At 33.4% G+C, this 21489-nt stretch overlaps 1 protein-coding gene across 3 annotated transcripts in view; it reads right to left on the reverse strand.

The window, feature by feature from the left end:
• The window catches only part of LOC138707664 (rho guanine nucleotide exchange factor 38-like), a 201652-nt gene that overhangs the window by 26499 nt on the left and 153664 nt on the right, over positions 1-21489 (reverse strand). For 2 of the 3 annotated variants that reach the window (XM_069837395.1, XM_069837397.1), the window contains exons 2-8: positions 18361-18538; positions 17769-17887; positions 9180-9316; positions 7000-8213; positions 2349-2525; positions 1948-2032; positions 1067-1235 (exon numbers count right to left, since the gene is read on the reverse strand). In XM_069837395.1, the coding sequence (XP_069693496.1) occupies positions 1067-1235; positions 1948-2032; positions 2349-2525; positions 7000-8213; positions 9180-9316; positions 17769-17887; positions 18361-18538 (2079 nt within the window). Of the gene's footprint in view, positions 1-1066; positions 1236-1947; positions 2033-2348; positions 2526-6999; positions 8214-9179; positions 9317-11260; positions 11374-17768; positions 17888-18360; positions 18539-21489 lie in introns of those variants that run through there. The other variant, XM_069837398.1, reaches the window with a different exon arrangement.

The raw sequence follows: 21489 nt of genomic DNA on the forward strand, positions 1-21489 counted from the left end.
TACATTATATTGTAAATAAATTTTCAGGTTTAAGATGATTATTCTTCTTTTTTTTTTTTTGTCTTTCTTTACTTCCTTTCATTTACCTCAATTGTGACATGAGTAAAAAATTACATTTATTGCAACCTAATGAGCATACTGTATAAATCTGGTTGCAACAGCCTATAGAGAGCAAAGGCTGACCAGCTGATTATCACTGATCAAAATTAACTGATTAAATTTCCGTCACACTGTAAATGCGTTTTTAATCAGTTAATTTTTTACATTATACAAATGAAGCATTTTTCAAATAAATGAAAACGAATATTTTTTTTTTGGCTTCTTTGCGTTGATACCTTACCACTCAGCTGTCTCAGTACCCAATAGTTTTACCATAAATGAGATTGAAATTTCAAACACAAATTATTTTTTTTGGCTAAACCATTATTCAAATACCAAAATGACATTTGACTTTCTGGTTACTTACAACTTAAAGATTCTGTTCTTAAAATTAATGCAATTATACCCCTTTCACCATGTATATATTTTCGGCCTATGTGGTACAGTCGGTATAGTGCTGGCCTTCTGTGCCTGAGGTTGCAGGCTTGATCCCGGCCCAGGTCGATGGCATTTAATTGGAAATTCCGGCACACCAGCAATGCTGATATAACCTCGGCAGTTGCGAGTATTGTAAAATAATACATCATTTAATTTAATTTAATTTAATTTATAGGTATATATATATATATATATATATATATATATATATATATATATATATATATATAATTTGTTACATCTGCATATCTGAAAAATGCTTTTTCCCCCCTATTCCCAGTCCTAAACGAACAATATTACTGGATATATTTCCAATAACTTTTGTGTAAAGCATTTCAGAGTAAAAATAGAAATCATAAAACTATGAATAAACATTCCCCCCCCCCCATCATTCCATATAGATAAAGGTACCGCAACTGACTTACTTTACTGACATTCATTTTTATCAAGTATCTATGATATTATTAAATGTCATGCACATGTCTTGAAATCAAAATACTGACACAGAATTCAATAGATATTTTCTTACCTCAAGAATGTTACCGAAGACTACCTTCACATCAATACCTCTCGCTTCAAGGATTCTTGGATTGTGCAAATTAAATGTCTCGTAAGTGATTTTCAGATCTCTTACATACTCCTTTTCTGTCATGACGAGTTCTGATATCACATTTTGTCTCTGCTCTGCATTCTTTCTCCTAAATAACATAGAAATTATATTAAGTCTTAGTCAAACAGGTTTCATGGTTTTCTTAATTTTATTTTTCAGTTGGATGATTCACAATAATGCTATTTGTTCGTAACAGCACATAATTTTGGTACATACATACATACATACGTATGTACGTACGTACATACATGTTCTGCCCATGGGCAGGTCTTTCACTGCAAACCCAGCATCCTCTAATCTTTCCTATTTTCTGCCTTCCTCTTAGTCTCCGCATATGATCCACATATCTTGATGTCGTCTATTAGTTTTTCTTGATAATGAGTAACAATTAGGGGTAATATAACAATGACAACAATGTAAGTCTGAAATTTCTTATGCTGATGGGCATAGTTTTGATCTCAAAAACAGAAACATCTACGAGTATATTGGAAATTGAAGTCTGTTAAGAAGGGCCAGGTACTCACAAGTTCTAAACCACAGAAGCTAAATGACCATCAATGCCTCCTGAAGATTGTATGTCCAAAACGTTTTACAGTTCAGTAATTTATTAAATATGTTGATACCATTAAAAAATGCAAGTATTGGAGCTCACACTCAATCTACACCATGTGTAATCTAATTTATCTTATTTCTAGCGTTGTTGCTGTTGGTGGTGTTGGATGATATTCTTAAACACTAAAATGTATTTCTGAACCTTGTTATAGGAACATTAAGTAACTAATAAAGACTTATATACGTACCTTTGATCTTCTATGATAGGAAGACTGTATATGTTTTCTGTCTGTTCTTCTGTTATACCCGCTTTTTCTTCTTCAATTATATTTTCTGGAAAATAATTTTCAGAATAAAAAACTGACAATTTCTTTTTTTTTTTTTAACTTCCAGAATACATTGTGTCATATATATATATATATATATATACATACACAACATGGATCCTGAAACTCATACCTTAAGAGATAAGAGCACTTGTTCATCATCGCTAGAGGAGGTGCTCAATGTGATGTTCATTCATAGTAATGCATCCTTCTGCCCTACGTCTTAGGGAATCACGGACTCTTTGAAACACTCCTGGTTGGTCTCGGATGTGCCAGCAGGCATTAAATTATACATATTCTTGCATTATAATTTCAAGTAGTACCTGATGACGCAGAGCGATGGATGCTACGGCGAACAGGCTTCTGACCTGGAACAGGTACAGGTGGTGCTGGACGGTGTGGTATTCTATCAGTGCTATGTCTGCCAACATCATGCCTCTGGAAATATTGTGGCGGTGGTGGTGGTGGTTTCTTGGGTGGGTGACGCAATTGAACTTCATCTGTACCACAAATTAAAAAAGAACATCATCACAGTAACAACAAAACTCATTCTGACCTTTTCTCCTGAAATTATTCACTTGCATACATTTATAAACTTAATGAAATAAATGTATTCTCGGGGGGGGGGGGGGGAATTAATTTCCTAATTTTTTCCTCGCATGCAAATTATTCAAAGCCAATTATATAACAGATTAAATTTGCAGTGAGATTGGCAGTGGAAACAGAAGTATTAAGGCAGCTTATTTTTTCACGACAAACCTTCCAGATTCTGCTAAGAATCCAAATTCTAATGCTTTGGTCATATTAACATGGTATACAATCCATGCCGTAACAATAAAAATAGCTACTACTCTTTTACCTCAAATGACTTCAATGATTATATATGACGTGTCACAAAACACCGTGCCACTAAACATGTAAACTGTAACAAACTCTAAAGAGTGTAAATTAATATTTAGAGAGTGTACATGAATATCTAGGAAGTGTTAATCAATAGTTTGTACAAAAAACGTGGAAATACCCGTAGTATGGGATGTTATACGAGTAATTTGATACAGGAATGCATGGAGATAGCAGCTTTGTGCTTTTATATTGTCTTGGTCTTTGGTTTTTCACTGTGTTTTGTTTTCTTTGATTAATTTCCCATCTGCTGATATACAATAAGAACAGTTGCACAAAATTAATTACAATTCCTGTATAAACAATGCAATGACAAACGAAATTCTACCTAAAACTTTCAAAATATTCTGAACTGCTCTCAAGAAAAATTCAGTAAACTAAAAGTGACAACCAACTACATACTCAGTTTCTATTGGAGTTTTATATAGTACATAAGACTTTGTTCGACACAGAAGAAAAGAGGTGGAATGAGTGGGTTCAGGACCAGAGACCATGATGATCAAAATCAATAAACCTCACTTCTGCCAATTTAGTGAGAAACAAATTTTTGATCTAGAAGGCAATTACAAAACGAAAATAAACAACCAATAAATCAAATAGAAGCTCTAAGCTGTAAAAATTCGCACGATGAATGAATGAATGAGGGAGAGAGAAGGTATCAATTGAAAGGTACATGATTATGATCGCGTCCTTGTAAAGGCTCTTGGGACTCAACTTTTATGTGAGCTCCTAGCCTAAAGGTCATTAGTGTCACTTTGTACATACTGTCCCACTTAAGGAACTTAAGTAAATTTTGCAGGAAAGAAAGCCAGAAGCTGTCAACTAGTAGAATGTTAGGTGGTTGGGCAGGTAAGCCAGCTGGGCATGAGTACCTACAACAGAACTTAGAGCTAACACTGCTTCTTACAGCATCCCCAGCCCACTTGTACAGCTAAGACAGAAAAGCAACAGCACCTAGCAAAGTCCACGACACCTGTCAGTGTTTAAGAAGCTCTGCGGCTCTGATGTCAATGAAAGAGAAGTGAATGACAACATTTTGAAATCCGAAATCTAGACGGATGGGTGACAGGTCCGTGGTCCATTTCTTCAAGGACTCATCCTGACATTTTGTCTTAATGCCTTAGGGAAACCACAGGCCTCAATTTAGGAGACTGAACCAAATGACCTATCAGTAGTGACTCTAGTAACAACTGAGGGATTTTCTGAAAAAGAAACATTAATTACATAGTGGTAACAGTGAAACGACGAAGTATCAGTAATATGACTAAGCCCCCAAGGACTTGCTCACCTTAGGAGTCTACTTATGAGCAATTCCCTGTGACAACAGGAGGCCCTTGCCCTTACGGGATGTGTACGGGCTAAATTTATTATTATTATTATTATTATTATTATTATTATTATTATTATTATTATAAATCTCTCGCAAAACTATGTTGGACTATGTAGGATGTTAAGAGTGCTGGCTATGTGAGAGATTGGTGATGAGACTGAATATATCAATTGCTGAATGCCATATGAATCATGCACTGAGACCACACTCGTCAATTTCCCTGGAATAATTCTGATTACACTGGTCAACACTGAAAATGCTTCGGAGATTAAAGTAATCAATGTTCACTAAATTTGGGTTGCTGACCACGAATATGACATTAATTTTTGTCAATTTGTTCTGGTTTTGGTGATATGCATTATGATTAGATGTGCTCTATTCTTTATAAATATTACACGAAAGCAAAGTTTATAGTAGTTTTACCATCTCTGAATGAGAAAGGGTTCATTTCAAGACTTCCGCTTTCCTTAGCAATGACAAAGCGAGCTTCACAACAACACTAGGCAGTTGCAATTGAAGATATTGTTGGTGAAAATGCGTTTTCTTTACTGTATTCCCTTATGTTTTGTTCAGTTTAGCACACTCAGTCATGGTAGAGATCCTGTGCCATTTTCTGTGCGTGATATTTTTTTGTGCTGTTCTTAACATGACACGTAAATTTGTAAACAGTGCAGTAAATTTTTGTTACGTTTTGTGACAAAATGACATTTTCTAATTGAAAGAGAAATATTATGCCAATCATAAATAAAGTATACCATCTGTATTTTGATTGTACAGTAAGGCATATGGACAAAAAGTAGACATTAAACATTTGCTGTAATACTTGTTTTATGAACTTACAGGATTGGCTAAACCAAAAAAGTTCCTCTATGGCCTTTGCAGTCCCCATGATATGGAAATAACTGATGGATCACATAACAAATTGCTATTTTTGTATGGTACATCCAATCCAAGGCATTTCCAGAAAGAAAAATGGACTGGTAATATTATTCAAATATCCCATCAGATATTCGTTCTGTATAACATTCTGAAGAACTATCTATTCCATAACCTCCATTGATTCATCCAACGAGAAGCATGAAGCAGAAAAACTCGACACAGCTATGCCAAATCCTGACATGACGTAACATCACATGTACACATCTCCGACCACAGGTTTTCTGTCAGGTTAATAACTTGGATGTCCCATACAACTTTTATATTTCTGTACAAACCTTTTGGAAAAATATTATTCAAAATCAAAAGAATATGAAAAATTATTATTGTGAAAAAAGTGCAATTATTAAGACTGACATTAGATTAATCAAATGTTTCCACATTTAAAATTTTGATAGCCTCATGCTGGGTTGCAAGAAACCTGTTCCATAAATTGCTATTCTCTCGTTAAGTAACGAACCTTTAAACTATTCCAGTCTTTAAAGTATAGGTCGTTGCAAATGTGATATTTAACAATCTGTTAGCTATTCCATCTTTAAACGGAAAAGATTCAAAATGACAGAGCCATCGTAGCCGGTGCAAATAATTCGCTTATTATACGTGCATGTCGCTATGGTAATATTGTGTTTTTGGATAGTCACTGTTTTCAAACTTTGCGCAAGACAGGCATCAAATACTGACCCAGGCCAATATGCAACGATTCTTGGTACAGATTGATAGAGAAGTAACCCTTCTTGTTTGGGTACATCTCATTCAAGTGTCTACTGGGGCTTTGAATTTTCATATGGCTACAGTCTATGCACCAATAACGTTGGGAAAATTGCAAATTGAGAAGAAATCCTGTTTTACTGTTTGTACAGAATTTCCTTGAGGCATAGTAATGTATTGTTCTCTCATTCTTGCAATGCAGTCACACATCTTATTATTCTACAAACTGTAGATTTATAAACATGAATATGATCCACTATCACATTCTGAAACACTCCTTTTGCGTAATAGCGCAAGGCAATTTACTGCATGCGATTTGTTTTCCAATATAATGCCCTATTTCATGCAAGAGAGCCATGAATGTCTCTTTCGATAATCTAAATCTAACCTTAAAATCAATATTATCGTATTCATCTAGAGGATTCGATCTGTCTCTCAGTATTCTTGGTCTTGGTCAAACATAACCTCTACGTCAAACGATTCTATAATAGTAATAAAATTCTTTTATTCACAAAACTTCTCCTATACACACATGAATCTCGAGTTCACTGTGATATGTATATTACATTTCACTTACTTCTGATGATAACATATCCACGAAATTACTTAATACTGTCAGGTACAAAAACAAGAAATATATGTACAATATGGCGGCTAACGATTCGTTAACAGTTTATAGCTCCGATTTTCGACCTATAGTTTACAGAGTGCTTTAACGAACCAATAGCTTTAAAGGTCGTTCTTGCAATTCTTACTGACGCTAAATGAACAATTATAGGACCAATAGTGTTTAACGAACCTATAAATGCTTTCTTGCAACCCAGCATCAGACAAATAAAAGCAAGTAGCAAGGTTTCTAAATGACTTCATGCAATTTACATTCACTCCTGCCACTTCTGTTCCAACTAACATCTTATGATGGTTTCACAATGCCAAAAAAGAAATCCTTTCTTGAATTAGAGAGAATTACTCTTTGTTTAATTGACTTACAAACATGTAATACTTTCCTACTACTGAGAACTTCTGAGATTCTCCAAATTAGCACAAGATTATAGCTCAGTACTAAGAAAATTTACTTGTTAAAAATGAGTAGGCCTTACCTTCCTTCCAATGTGTTTCTTCTTCCACGGCTTGAGGAAGAGATGGGGGCCAGTGAAATTTTGCATTTTTTGATTTCTCAGTTTCTTCTTGCTGCATAAACCTGCCAGCCACAGTTTCCGTAATATCTATTGAATGCCTCTGACTAGGAATTAAATTTGAAGTCTGTGCCATATTATGGTAAGATTCAAGATTTTTAGACATAAGATCTTCAATGTTATTCCTTTCTTTAGACGAAAGACTTTCTGCTGGAAAGTCGTGACTCATGTATTTTCTTCTACTTCTATCACCAATTACATCTTGAGACTCTAAATCATAACTAACATTCTCTTTAACTGTACTGAAAACACCAATCAAATTATCTTTGGCAAGAGAAGTTCCACGAAGCAATCTGTTTCTCATTTCATTTGGTAAAAGATGAGGACTTAAATAATTTTTTGGACAAAGCCCAACATTTCCACTCTGATTCTTTACTTCACACCAATCGTCATTTGCTTTACTCACAATCCAAACTACTTCATCTTTATGTATTGTTAAATCACCATTCATCTGTGCATCAAAGTTGTATAAGACTTTTGCAAACATATTTGGCATCAGTTCAGACTGAGAATTCATATCAGATTGCGAAAATAGCTCAGCTTCACCAGGGACATCGCAACTTAAATCCCTCGTAGAACTTGTATAATTCTCACAATCCACCAAAATATTCACATAGCTTTTTGGAAAAATTCCCTTTTTTCCATCAATTTTTCCTTCGATCCAATCTTTGTCAATATGTCGACATAATGTAACTATTTCACCTTCGTGAAAACTCAGTTCATTTTCAAATTGGGCGTAAAAAGGATACAAAGTGATGCCATAGGGAACGACATCTAATTCTACTAAGGGCTGAGCATTATACAAAGTTTCAGTCTCGCTTGCTTTTGTATGAGATTCAGTATAGTACATAGACGGCATGTTCACTTTGAAGTAGTCATCATTGAAGATGTCTGCTTCGTTTGGGAGAGGGAACTGTGCTTCTGGCGAAAGTGCCAACAGAGAGTCTACATCACTGTTAGATTTAACTCTTGGAGGAACATGGGAAGGTTCCGTGAATTGGACTGGTAAGTTGAAGTCAGTGCTCTGAGATACTCCATTATCTCCCATTAAGTCTGTATCATCAAGAATTTCAACGTAAGCTGATGGAAATATTCCTTCTTGGTTTCCACAGATTCCCCTAAAACAAACAGTAAAATTAACTAAGCTCAATATGCCTTCAAGTATTAAGACAATATTAGTTCACATAAAATCTAGCTTTAAGGTTACTGTAATTTCAGTGTGCACTATGGTTCTACTCTCCACATGTTTCTATGAAAAATACCATATAGTTCTCCTAATCAACTGAAAAGATCAGATTTGAAGCCACACACCTTATATTGCCTCGACTTATCTTATCTGTAACTCTGTTGAAGTTACCTTAGCAAATTCGAAATTACTTTACTTTACTTAGCAATTTCTAACAAATAAAAATTTCCTTAAAATATACATAAAAAGAAGATGCCATGGATATTTTTAAAACAACATTATGTATTTAACTTTCTGGTCAATCACACCTTTCGAATTGAGTTTTATATCATGTTAATGGTCTACTGATATTGTTTGCTACAGTGAAATATCAATAACATGAATTTCATAAAAGGCAACCTGTTCATATACAGATGTACAGGGTCAGCCACAGTCCCAGAAAACTCTTTTATTTCGAAGACAGAAGGGAAAGTTAAAGATCTGCAATTCTTAGCATGTTACAGTATGTCCAGTCGCCTTGGCTACAAGTTATTGACATTATATATATTGAAACATTCTACAAGTGTATGATGTTTATGCTGTCCACTATATTTATTGATTTTAACAATGCTGTACGAACTGCTAGATTATCTAGCGTCTCTGAAATTTCAGATGGAGAAAAGAAACCGAGATTGATCATGTTACAATCTGACATTCGACTTAAAGCTGGGGAAAACCTCGAAGCAAACCCAACCAGATGATCATTCAAGCGAGATTCGAACCCACGTCCAAGCTCAACCTTGTATCAGAATACTACCTTCTTATCACTAAGCTACCATTTATAATGTTTGTAACGACCAATTCTCTCAACAAATTAATTTTATTTCGTTATTTTAGAATTTAATATTTCTGTACATACCTATACCAGTTTTTATCAATTACTTCAGTGATAGTAATGATGTCTCCTTCGTGCAAGTCCATTTCCTCATCCAGCTGTGCTTTCATACTCATTTTTACTCGTGCCTTCATATTCATGACTTGTACTTTTGTTTTCGCCTGAAAAAGATATTCAATAGTTAAAATTATGCTAAAAATTTACAATGAAATAGTTCAAGGACATCACTTCAACGTGTTTCCAAACATGGAATAGAATAACATAAGCAAAACTTAAACTTCAACTCAGTTTTGAGGTGTCAGGTAAGTTTTTGTTTCCTGAAAACAATGTCATATTTATGGACAAATTTTGTATCACAGTAGTAGTTTCTATATACAAAACGTAGAACATTTAATTCTAAATTGTGTCTAGGGTGTTCTAACATCTCTGCAGAAATGTAATTTAAGCTGTGAGTACCGGTAGTCTGTTCATACAAAATTCCAGAAACCAACAAATAATTTCAAACACCAACTCTAAAAATCTTTCTTCAGTGAATCTGGGAATCAAATCCCAATCCCCTTATATACAGCATAAACGCAGGTAATGTGCTATCACTGATGAAAAAGTGTCAAATATATAATTATGAAAAATTAGCGACTTCCTTGATATATGTGCACTTTCTAGTGGGCTGATGACAGTATTAATCACACTTCACTGGGGATTAACAGTGGAAGAAATGTCAATACTTCAATACAGAATACAAGTAACAACTGTATCTCTTCGTAGTAGAGAAATACTGAAACAGGTTCATGAGTGGTCTACATATTCTAAATGGATGTTATGTAACTTGCTAATTAAGATACCGTTGAAGGTCACAAGTAATAACTGTAATTGTAGAAAATAAATGCATTTGCTTAGTAATTTGTATTATATTGAACTTAACTGCAGTGTACACTGACAAAAAATGTACCTTTTCAAAAGCAAGCAAGCAAACAAACGCACACACAAAATAATGCAAACACAAACACATCCATGCACTCAAACACGCAGACAAAAGAATCATTAACAATACAATATTTGTTTCTAATTTTAACGTCCACACTATCTCCTTTGAATACGAAGTTCATACCAAATGACCAGAATAATTTACTTCCGTAAAAAAAAAAAAGGTTATAGTTGTACAGTACCCAATGACCGAACATTTGTCACTCTGCTCAGAAAATGTGTATTCCTTCTACTACATTTTAAATATTTTCACGGACATCTGAATGCATTTCAACAATGAACTTCAACTGCATAAGAAAATAGCAATGATTTTCCAATATTCGTTACCAAATATGTCCTTTAAAGTCACAACGTGTTTAATATTATAGAATTCAAGCTGTAAGAACTCATTCCAAAATATTAACACATCATGAATTAAGTAAAACACTGAAGACTTATATTTAATTATATCGTAATTATTCTAAACTGCAGCAAAACACAGCAGCATTTGAGCCACACAATTTTATAACTCGAATATTATCTCTCTAATTAACATGGTGAACAATTACTAATAAATTAATAATTAGAGAGAGAGAGAGATAACAAAAAGTTATAGCTGTCCTTTCTAAGGGTTATGATGGAGATACAGTCTACTGTTCAATCCATACAAGATAACATTTTAATTTATGTATGCTAATAATTTTAATGCATTAGTATAACAACTATGAAAAAATATAACAACCTATGAAAATGTCGAAAAAATTACGACTCTATCTTCAATGTTGAAAATATTATATTACCAAATTATCATAGATATTAGTGAAAACTGTACAATCTGTTAACAGCTGAAAGAAAATTAATAAATGGTAATCATTTTCACTTTCTGCCAGGATTCTGAACTCATTAAAACACTGCTATGTTTCAGAAAAACATATATTTCAATCTCCTTAATGAAAAATTCTTTGATTTAATTCATGACGTTTCATAAATTTTAAGAGTTCATTGTCCTGATCAGCTGGTTGTTATGGAGAATAAATATTCACGTACCCTAAATTGACAATCTGGGAAAATTAACAGTTTGTAATTTGTTGGACGAAACACACAAAGAAATTACGAGTGCATACATGATTTTTAATATTTACCTTCACAATGAATGAAAAGCACGTCAGAACATTCAAAAAGCTACCATACAGTTCCACTGATTACTCAAGACTGAGACCATGGGCACGAAAAACATCATTACATAGTAGATGAGTCACCTCTATTTTTGCTAACACCTACGCAACTAAGACCAAGTCAGCAAGCATTTCTTGACACATTAAAGTATCCAGTTGATACAAACATTTTAAATAGTATCAACTTGAAATACATTAGACGTAAGCATCATTTTGGACAGTATGAATACTGTTCCTTCGTAAAACAAGCCACAGCTGTTCATAAAAGAAGCACACTATGACTTTCCTTGGTCTTAAACTGATATGATAAGGAGAACAGGTTTCCTGTTAGCAGAGACAGTTATTGCTTTTAAAATATATCTTGCAATGTTTTAGTTCTACAATCACATATAGACCTACAAGTTTTTATATAATGTAAACACTATTGTGATTATTAATTAAGTTGCATAAAAGAAAAACTTTGGTTATGTATTTCATAGTCTGATTTAAGTGTGTAAATGGCAAAAAGATAGTTTCATTTATTCAATGTTTTTACCATAACTACAAAAACATTATTAAAAAGAAATTCAATTTGGGATTACAAGAGAAAATGACAATACAAGAAAAATCTCAATGTTAACTGTACATGTAATTATAATGATACAAGATGAATTTAAAGACTATATATGGCAAAGTGAGTAAACAAACTATTACACAGAAAAGTATTCGACCCTTACAGATTCTTTGCTTAGGTGTGTAAAATAAAGTGAAAATGAAAAACCTGAAAACATATAAGCCAGTATTAAAAAAAGGAGTATTTTCTTTCTGTACTTCTGAGGGCATAATAACTAAGCACCAAATTACTACAGTGCTGCCACCTCTATTGCAAGAGAAACGAGCTTTACATTCAATAAAAATGCAATATAAGCATATTAACTTAAAGCTGAAAGAGCAAAACCAATTTACAATTTTCACTTTAATTGTCGTGTAGAGACAGATTTCGAATTATCTGCAACATTATTAATGGATTAATTAAATTCCTACGTATCAAACAATGTTATTAGCAATAACAATATATAACTAAATATTTTATAACAATGCAAATAACCTCCTGTATGTTGTTCAGATCATTTTTTTCTTATGTATAACAATAAGTAAATTTCACTATGTTCATAAATTCAGAAATTTACTTATACTTGTAGATAGTAACGATTTCTATTTATACTAATTAAAATTGAACCATTCACTCATTTTGATAATGTCGCTTTAGTAAACAAGCCCACAACATCCTTAAATATTTTATGCAATTTAAAAAAATTTCCTAGCCCATCGTTTATAGAAAAAAATATAGTTGTTCAAATATCACCTATTGTATGGGGTTATGTCAAATAATTATTTTCCTAGATTGATATAGTTAATATATTAGGCATTACTGATGAGTTAATCATGACATTCCTTTAATAAAATACGTTTGACAGTCTAGAATGTGTTCCATGGCAAATGCTTGCCCGATCACTGTCTCTATCACTGCTGCTGTGCACTGTCGCAATCTCTCTGCAGCTAAGGACATGAGTTTGACTGTTTTGATAAACACAACAGGAGAACATATCTCAGTTCTAGTTCGAGTGTGGTTGAATGTAGATTATCTCTCTGTGTGTGTGTTCTTATGGTTTATTTAACGACGCTCACAACTGCAGAGGTTATATCAGTGTTGTTGGTGTTCTGGAATTTTGTTCCGCAGGAGTTCTTTTACATGCCAGTAAATCTACTGACATGAGCCTGTCGTATTTAAACACACTTAAATGCCATCGACCTGCACCGGGATCGAACCCGCAACCTCGAGCATAGAAGGCCAGCGCAATACCAAGTACGCTACCGAGGCCGGCGTGCGGGGGGGGGGGGGCCTTTGTGTGTGGAGTGTGTGTGTGTGTGTGTGTGTGTGTGTGTGTGCGCGCGCATGCGGTTTTTTTAATCTTTATTCACTGCATGTCCCATTACATCCATAGTAATACTACATGCTGATTCTTCTTAATATTGTTATTAATATCTTGTTTATGTTTCACGTTTCATACCCTCAGAAGTTCTAGATTCTGTAATGATATTTTTCCAAAAATTCAAATTTACAATATTAAAATTCTCACATTATTTCTTTCGATTTTCATATTTCTATTATACTTTTCCTCACTCAGAGATAGAATATATTTTATAAACTTAAAAAAAGAGTAACTTTTCTGTAATAAAAACAACATAAATTGTCCGCTTAATTGAAAATTTAAGAAAGAATTAAAATTAACGTTTAATAACACAGGTCAACAACATAAAACTTTTTTTTTTCACAAGAACTAAATTAACTGAATCTATGTGTCTTTGTCACGCTGAGTTCAAATATGCTTTCAGATTTTTTCCACCAGGCAGGTTTTTTTGTGACACATGTTTAAAGTTTTTATAGGATTAGTGCTTACATAATGCTAAATGATAAATATACACCTCATTTTGGCTTACAAAAAAGTTTTATATGATGATTCTCGGGCATATTTTGCTTTTGGGATGTCTCTCTTCATGGTCCATGGGACTCTAGTTGCCTTGGTAACTCCATTCCATTGTAGAAATCTGCTAATGAAAATGCTCTCCATGTCCATCAATGGAAGTCCCAATATTTTCCGGAAAAAGTCTAGGTGGGAGTCCAAGAAGTGAATTTTTAAAGACATGTTGTTTTGTATGAATTCACAAGATCACTGTTTCAAAACAGTTTTGTGCTTTGTGATTTCCGAAAAAACCACAACAGATATCTTTGAATGATTTTCAGGCTGTTTTTTTCCAGTGAATTTAACAGTTTCTCAAAACTTTCATCATCCAATATTAGTGATCTTATTTGTGGTTCTATAAAAATTCCTTCCCTCAACTTCGTATCACTAACTTCGGGAAATTTAGATTTTAAATAGGTACAGCTGTCAAAAAAAAAAGTGGCTGCACTCGTGAACAGCGAATATTTTCAAAGTCCACTTCGGGTCGCGGCGATGTTACACGATGCATGTGCTTGTACAAGCACTTCCGTAACTATGAAAGTGTTCCATATCTGCGCCTCGTAGACCAGCGGTAGAGTGCTTGTTTAATGATTCAAAGGTTGTGGGTTCGGGCCTTCTTCAAGTTTTAATTTAATTTTTTAATACTTCTTTAGAGATGTAAATGCTATTCAAATTATCATTTATATTCAGTTATCATTCTTTATGGATATCACGTTATTTATATTTTGTTATCGTTCTTTAGAGATATGAATAAAATTCAAGTCATCATTTGTATTCTGTTATCGTTTTATAACGATATGAATAATAATAATTATTATTGTATCTCCAATGGGGGTTAGCCCTATTTTACATATGTATGTTAGGGCTATATTTTCATACACAAACAAGATGAGCATAAAGAGAAATGGAAAAGAAAATTAAATTAGCTTACGCGATGTAAACAAAACACAATCCCTAAAGTAGGCATTGCGATTGAAAACAAATATCAGGTATCAATTTGAAACATACAAAAACATTAACAACACACATACGTAACACTTCTATAACACAAATATGCAGCTTTCCGCACCATACATAATAAATTAATACACAATAGTCACACAAACACAATCAAACTATAATTACGACATTGCGACGACATCAAGCATCCCATAACTGACTCACATACATAACAAATCAAGCATCTGTTACAACACATACACTTCAACATAGTAACCACAATTTTAAAAGTTACAAATTTGGCTCCAAGAAGAATAAATAGGACGCTGTTACTAATTACTATTCTTCTACAATTTCTTAAATATATCTGTAATAAATCTGTGAAATTCCGATATGAATAATATTCACGTTTTTTTATATTCTGTTATCGTTCTTTAGCGATATAAATAATATTCAAGTTATCATTTATATTCAGTTTTCCTTCATTAGCATTATAAAATAATATTCAAGTTATTAATATTGTTATTGTTCTTTCGCAATATAAATAATCTGTATTTTATGTAAGTAATTATTATAACACAAATAAACATCTCTCTTTGTAAAATAGGTTATTTTATTTAGATAATTAAATACGTATTATATAATATCTTATATTAATTAAACAAACCGATATTTATTATTTATATTCTGTTATCGTTCTTTAGTGATACTGTATAAATAATATTCAAGTTATTTATATTGTAATCGTTCTTTAGCGATATAAATAACATAAATTTAATATTAGGTTTGGAAAAATCCAGTTGCATAATACTGGTATTAGTTTTTCTTTTTGTATTATTACATTATACTATCTTGAACCACAATAAAATGAAAAGGAGTAACGAGGAATTGAACCTGAGACGTTGACATCTAAATTCCGACGTTCGTCCACTGAGCTATGAGGGCAAAAGTGTGGAAACATTTTCGGAAAAATTGGCCCAATCACATTCTAAGATTTTCTGATGATTCGTAGAAGCTAGTCCAGGATGCGGGAGGCAAAGGCTAATTGAGATTTCTCGGTCTCTGATCGGGTCAAACATCCTGATAGAATTAATATTTAACCCTTGCCGTGACTTTCGGTGAAGTCCGGAGGGCCCAATTAGCCAAATCCACTCTCCTCATCTCCACGCCTGGGCCCCCTGGAATTTAATAAGATGAGAAAGAGATAGTGGTGTGTGGAAAGCAACGGGATGTTACCGCATTTAGGCCTATCCTTCCCAAGAAAAACTGCAAACATGAACAAAGGAAGCTTTTAATAGGAGAAGAAGAATCTTCTGCGGACCTCTGGAAAAAGAACTAAGGAAGAGACTAGTGAAGTGCTTTGTGTGGAGTGTGACATTGTATGGGGAAGGAACATGGACATTACGACGAAATGAAGAGAAACGAATTGAAGCATTTGAAATGTGGATGTGAAGAAGAATGGTGTGTGTGAAGTGGACAGACAGAATAAGAAATAAAATTGTGTTTGAAAAAGTGAGTGAAGAGAGAATGATGCTGAAACTGATTAGAAAGATAAAAAGGAATTGGTTGGGTCTCTGGTTGAAAAGAATAATAGACGACATTAGGAAATGTGGATCATATACGGAGACTAAGAGGAAGGCAGAAAATAGGAAAGATTGGAGATTGCTGTGTTTGCAATGAAAGACCTGCCCATGGACAGAACACTTATGTGTGTATGTTCAGAATGCCAGGAATATCGTGTCTAAGAACAGTCTCTATTTGCAAAGACTGGTTGATTCCATGCCCACTCGACTGCAAGATGATCGAGATAAGAGGAAGATAGACTAATTGTGGCTTTTTGTTTTGTTTTTTTGAACGCTTAATTGTTTGAATGTTTTAAGGCCGACGCCATTAAATTTGTTTTGTTTATGCCACGAAAGATATTTTTATTGAGAATAAAATCTTTTTTCTTTCCATTTGCAGCCACAATATCATAATGATAAAATCATGGCACAATATATTAATGAACCTGATGTTAATTACTAGAATAATCGTAAAAGAGAAGGGAGCAATTATGTATAGTTTGTCTCTCTCAAAAACAGAACAAAAAAGAACATAAAAAGCACGAGGTTGTAGTCGAACGCAGGGCCTCACAAATAAGAGGCCTGAACGCTACCATTACGCTGTCGAATAACACGCAGATTACTTCAATTATAACTTTAGATATCAGGCAACGTGGTCCAACAACATGTAACATCGCCTGTCTCCGAATTGTAACGAAGATACCAGAAGGGAACTTTGTTTCAGGAGAGCGGCCACTTTTTCTTTTGACAACTGTACATAAATGCAACTGTTTTTACAAAATTTTTCATAAGTCCTAGTTTTATATGTAGAAGAGATAAATATACTTTGTAATGGGGTATTTAACATATTTTTATGCCCCGGAATAAAAGATTTACCTTTAGGCAATTGTTTCCTAATGTAGTGAGACTTTCTACCTTTGCTGTCCCTTTCATACAACAAACAGCAGAATTTAATGTATACAAGTTGCAAACCCAGTGATAAAGCTATCACCTTCAAATCTCCATATATGTTCCAGTTATATTTTGTATACTGAATTTTTTCTAGCAGAAATTTCAACTTTTCATATCTCTCTTTCATATCATTGCCATTATGCATAAGTACAGCCGTGACTAACTTTTGGTGAGTCTATGAACAATCGCCACTCATCTGATTGGTGTTAATGTCTGAACATGGATAAGCCTGCAAATGTTGCCAACTGATTCTGAATAAAATTTCCACATTTGATAAAAAATTCTCACTTATATAACCTATGAAAATTATAACAAAGAAAACCTGATATATAGAAGTATATTATATAAAAAGTGACTGTCACGAAAAAACTATAGCTGATAGACAAATTCTGATTACATATTTGAATTCAGGATAAAAACTATACTAGAATCAGTATTCAGTTTTCCTGTGAAAAAAATCATGTTGACCTGTGTAATTTAACCACTAGGATCTACTTAAACAAAGAAAAAATGGCTTACCTTAAATGGTTTTGAATCTAATTGCCATGCATGTGTTGTTGGAAATATACCAGTCCTTTCATTTATCTTCCCATACCACCAGTTTTCATTTACTTGTGATATTCCAACGATCAGCTCACCTGAAGCAAAATAATTCTTAATTATAAGTATTATTTATGCAACCAATTTATTCTAGGAGCGATACATAGTTAATCAACAAATTTCGAGTCATAAATTAAAATATGTAAAAATTATAACATTTACTTAGACCTAATATTCGAATCTTGCGTATTGTTTTTTGTCAATTTAAGGACAACAACAATACAACTCTCTCACATGTAATGTCACTGTTTATACAGCAGACTCAGATACAATGGTACTGCATGGGATAAAATAATTAATGCATAGAATCTCAGGAGAGAACGGTAAATCATGTCGAATTTCGCGTCTATATATATTCCGGAATCCATTCAAACTGAAAATAAATGAACTGGAGAACATCAGGAGGCATCATGGTGCAGTTGTTTTATAATGCAGAACCCTGACCTCTAGAAACCCACGGCACAAACAGGGAGTGGTATAGTTCTAATTATTTACTTATGAAAAGCAATACCTTTTGCAAATGAAAGGTCACCATCCTGTTGGCGTGGGAAGTCTGCAATGGCTGCAAATATTTCATGGCCATCCTCAAGTAATGGAACATCAATTGATATAAGATAATTGGCAGGAAATTTCCCATACTTTCCACCACAGCAGCCATACCACCAATGTCTGTCTACTTTTTCTAAAACCTGAAAACAAAAATAATAACGAGGTTCAGTATGTCAGTCAGGATATGAAAAATAATTTCATAAAAGAGTCATTCCATGCCAAATCAACACAGACAAGTGCAATATTCAACCTGACCTCTTTTGATTTTCATGAAATTTAACACACACGTACCATAGAAACACATATTTGTAAAACAGTTTAGCTCTCTGAGTTTAGAACTTTATGAGATACAGGACATCAAATTGATGAGAAAAAAAAAGCATTTTTCCATACAAATACTCTTCTATTAATTAGCATAACATTTTTGCTTATCATTTCACTGAATTGAGGTAGGTATCACTCAAAAGCTAATGAAAAAAACCTTTCAAATGATATACCGGTATAGCACAATTGTGTGTGTAATTATTTACTTTCCAAGGTCATGTAATTTGACCTTTGACCTCGAATAACTCAAAATATGTCATATCAAAAAATACTGAAAAAAAAAATCCTTAACCTAATCGTTCTCTATTAATTCCTATAATATTAAATTGGGACAACAGAACTGTTATGAAATATTATAAGTTGTTTCACATAAATATCTTTTTTTTTTTCATAATAAGCATATTATAATGACATTTTTGACACATAGCCTGTATATGTTTTTGCACAGATGATGTAAACAATAGGAAATCATATCTCCCAACAAATCAATAACATATGTTATTACTACCACCAACCACAATAAACCATAAACTTCAATAGCCAGTAACATGCATTCTTATTATGACCAAATTATAAAGGCCAGTCATATTACTTCATTAATCATAATCAATCAGTAACTAAGTGACCACCAGTAAAGTAAGTGTAGAGTACAAGTTGTGAAAGCTTGGAAGTATAGACAGTCTGTGTGATAAACATACACAGAATTAATTTGTGAAAAATAACCAGAATCTGAAATTATAAGCCAGCTAAAAGATAAGTTTCAAAGTTGTGTCACAAATAGTGAAAAGAAAAGATTCAAATACTGACAGTTATTCCAAAAATTTGGAGTATTTGACAGATTGAAAAATAATTAGGATTTTCCAATTATTTAGCAAGAAAAGCAAAACAGTTACAAAATGAATGTGGTATATTAGAAACTCCTAATTCTAGACCTGAACGAAGCTTGATTGGAAGCCTTGTGATCCATGTAACAGCATTCTATAACAGTGATGACGTAAGCTGCTGTTTGCCTGGAAAGAAGGATTATGTTTCTATGAAAGAAAATGGAACCAGGATACATAAACAGAAGCATCTGATTTTATAAAACCTGAAATAAGTTTACAGGTTATTTAAAGACAAATATCCCGAGGTCAATATAGGAATTGCGACCCAAAAACTGTGTTCTGGCTGGAGCAAGTGGTAACCATAGTGTGTGTATTTACAGCCTCCATCAGAATGTTAGATTGATATTGGATGGTTGTAGGTTGAAAGAGTTGACAAATCATGAAGACTTTCCACTTAACACTTACAAGGACTCTCTTTGTAAAATAATTTGTGATCCTCCACAGCCAATGTGTTATCTATCATCATGTGAAAACTGTCCTGGTACTTCACATTTAATAGAATATATGGCTATTCTGTTTAATGTAAATGGAATTGATGAAATAACCTACAAAATATGGATATTTAAAGATAGAACAATACTCCAAACACAAGATTTTTTGGAAATATTTGAGAAAAAATTACAACAGCTCCTTCCTCATTCTGTCATAGCAACCCAACAGTCTCACTTCTTAACAGAATTGAAAGAAAATTTTTCTGACAATGAATATAATTATCATTTGTGATTTTGCCGAGAATTATGCATTTGTTCTCCAGGATGAGGTAACTTACAAGGATTCCAATAGAACAATGCACAACTCACAATCCACCCCTTTGTAGCTTATTACAGAAATCCTGAAATCCTCGCATTAGCTCTTCTTTTGTTATAGCCTAATATCAGAATGTGATCAGCATGATACTATTAGTGTTCATCTTTTCCAACGTCATTTAATGAAGTTTCTGGAATCCAATTTCAATAATATGCCTAAACATGTTTATTACTTTTCTGATGGTTCTGCAGCGCACTATAAAAACCGAAAGAATTTTGTAAACCTATATTATCACCACACAGATTTCAATGTATCAGCAGAGTAGAATTTCATTGCCACATCCCATGGTAACGGTCCATGTGATGGTATAGCAGGCACTGTAAAAAGAATGGCTGCCCGTGCAAGTTTGCAGTGCTCATACAACTCACAGATCATGACACCAAGACATTATTTGAGTGGTGTTCAAAAAACATTAGAATTGTGTCACTTCCATCATACTAGTAATATAGAATATGAAGAAGAGGATTCCCTGCTTCAGCAGAGCTTTCAAAATATTTGCACAATTCCTGGTACACAAAAGCTATACTGTACTATGCCTGTCAGCCATAATATTGTTAGAGTGAAAATCTTTTCCCATTGTTGTGAAGTGAAAGAGTAATCACTGACTACAAAGCAAAATGTAGATATAACAGGGTTTGTTGCTTGCATATATGATGGTCACTGGTGGTTAGGATGTGTTATAAATGTGAACGAAGATACAGATGACGTTAAAATAAGCTTTCTACATCCATATGGACTTTCACATTCATTTACATATCCTGAGAAATCTGATATTTTCAATGTGGAAAAGACAGCTATCCTTACAAAATTTGGGATGATGTTAGAACCCCAACAAGATGAACATAATGTTGTCACACAAGAGTTAGTATTGAGCTAAAATAAGATGTGGTTATTTACTTTATCGGTAATTTGCTAGGAGACGTCGTTGCATATAGACCACGGTTAAACGAAGTATTTTCCCTGGACCAAAAATACAAGATGCGTTGCTCGTTTCACCTTATTATGTCGGGGAAAGTGTCTTATTTTAGGTTATAATTCAGAACTTGGTCAATATTTAATAAGATGTTTAGGATTAG

The sequence above is a fragment of the Periplaneta americana genome, chromosome 10 (assembly GCF_040183065.1).
Source record: "Periplaneta americana isolate PAMFEO1 chromosome 10, P.americana_PAMFEO1_priV1, whole genome shotgun sequence".
Classification (NCBI taxonomy): domain Eukaryota; kingdom Metazoa; phylum Arthropoda; class Insecta; order Blattodea; family Blattidae; genus Periplaneta; species Periplaneta americana.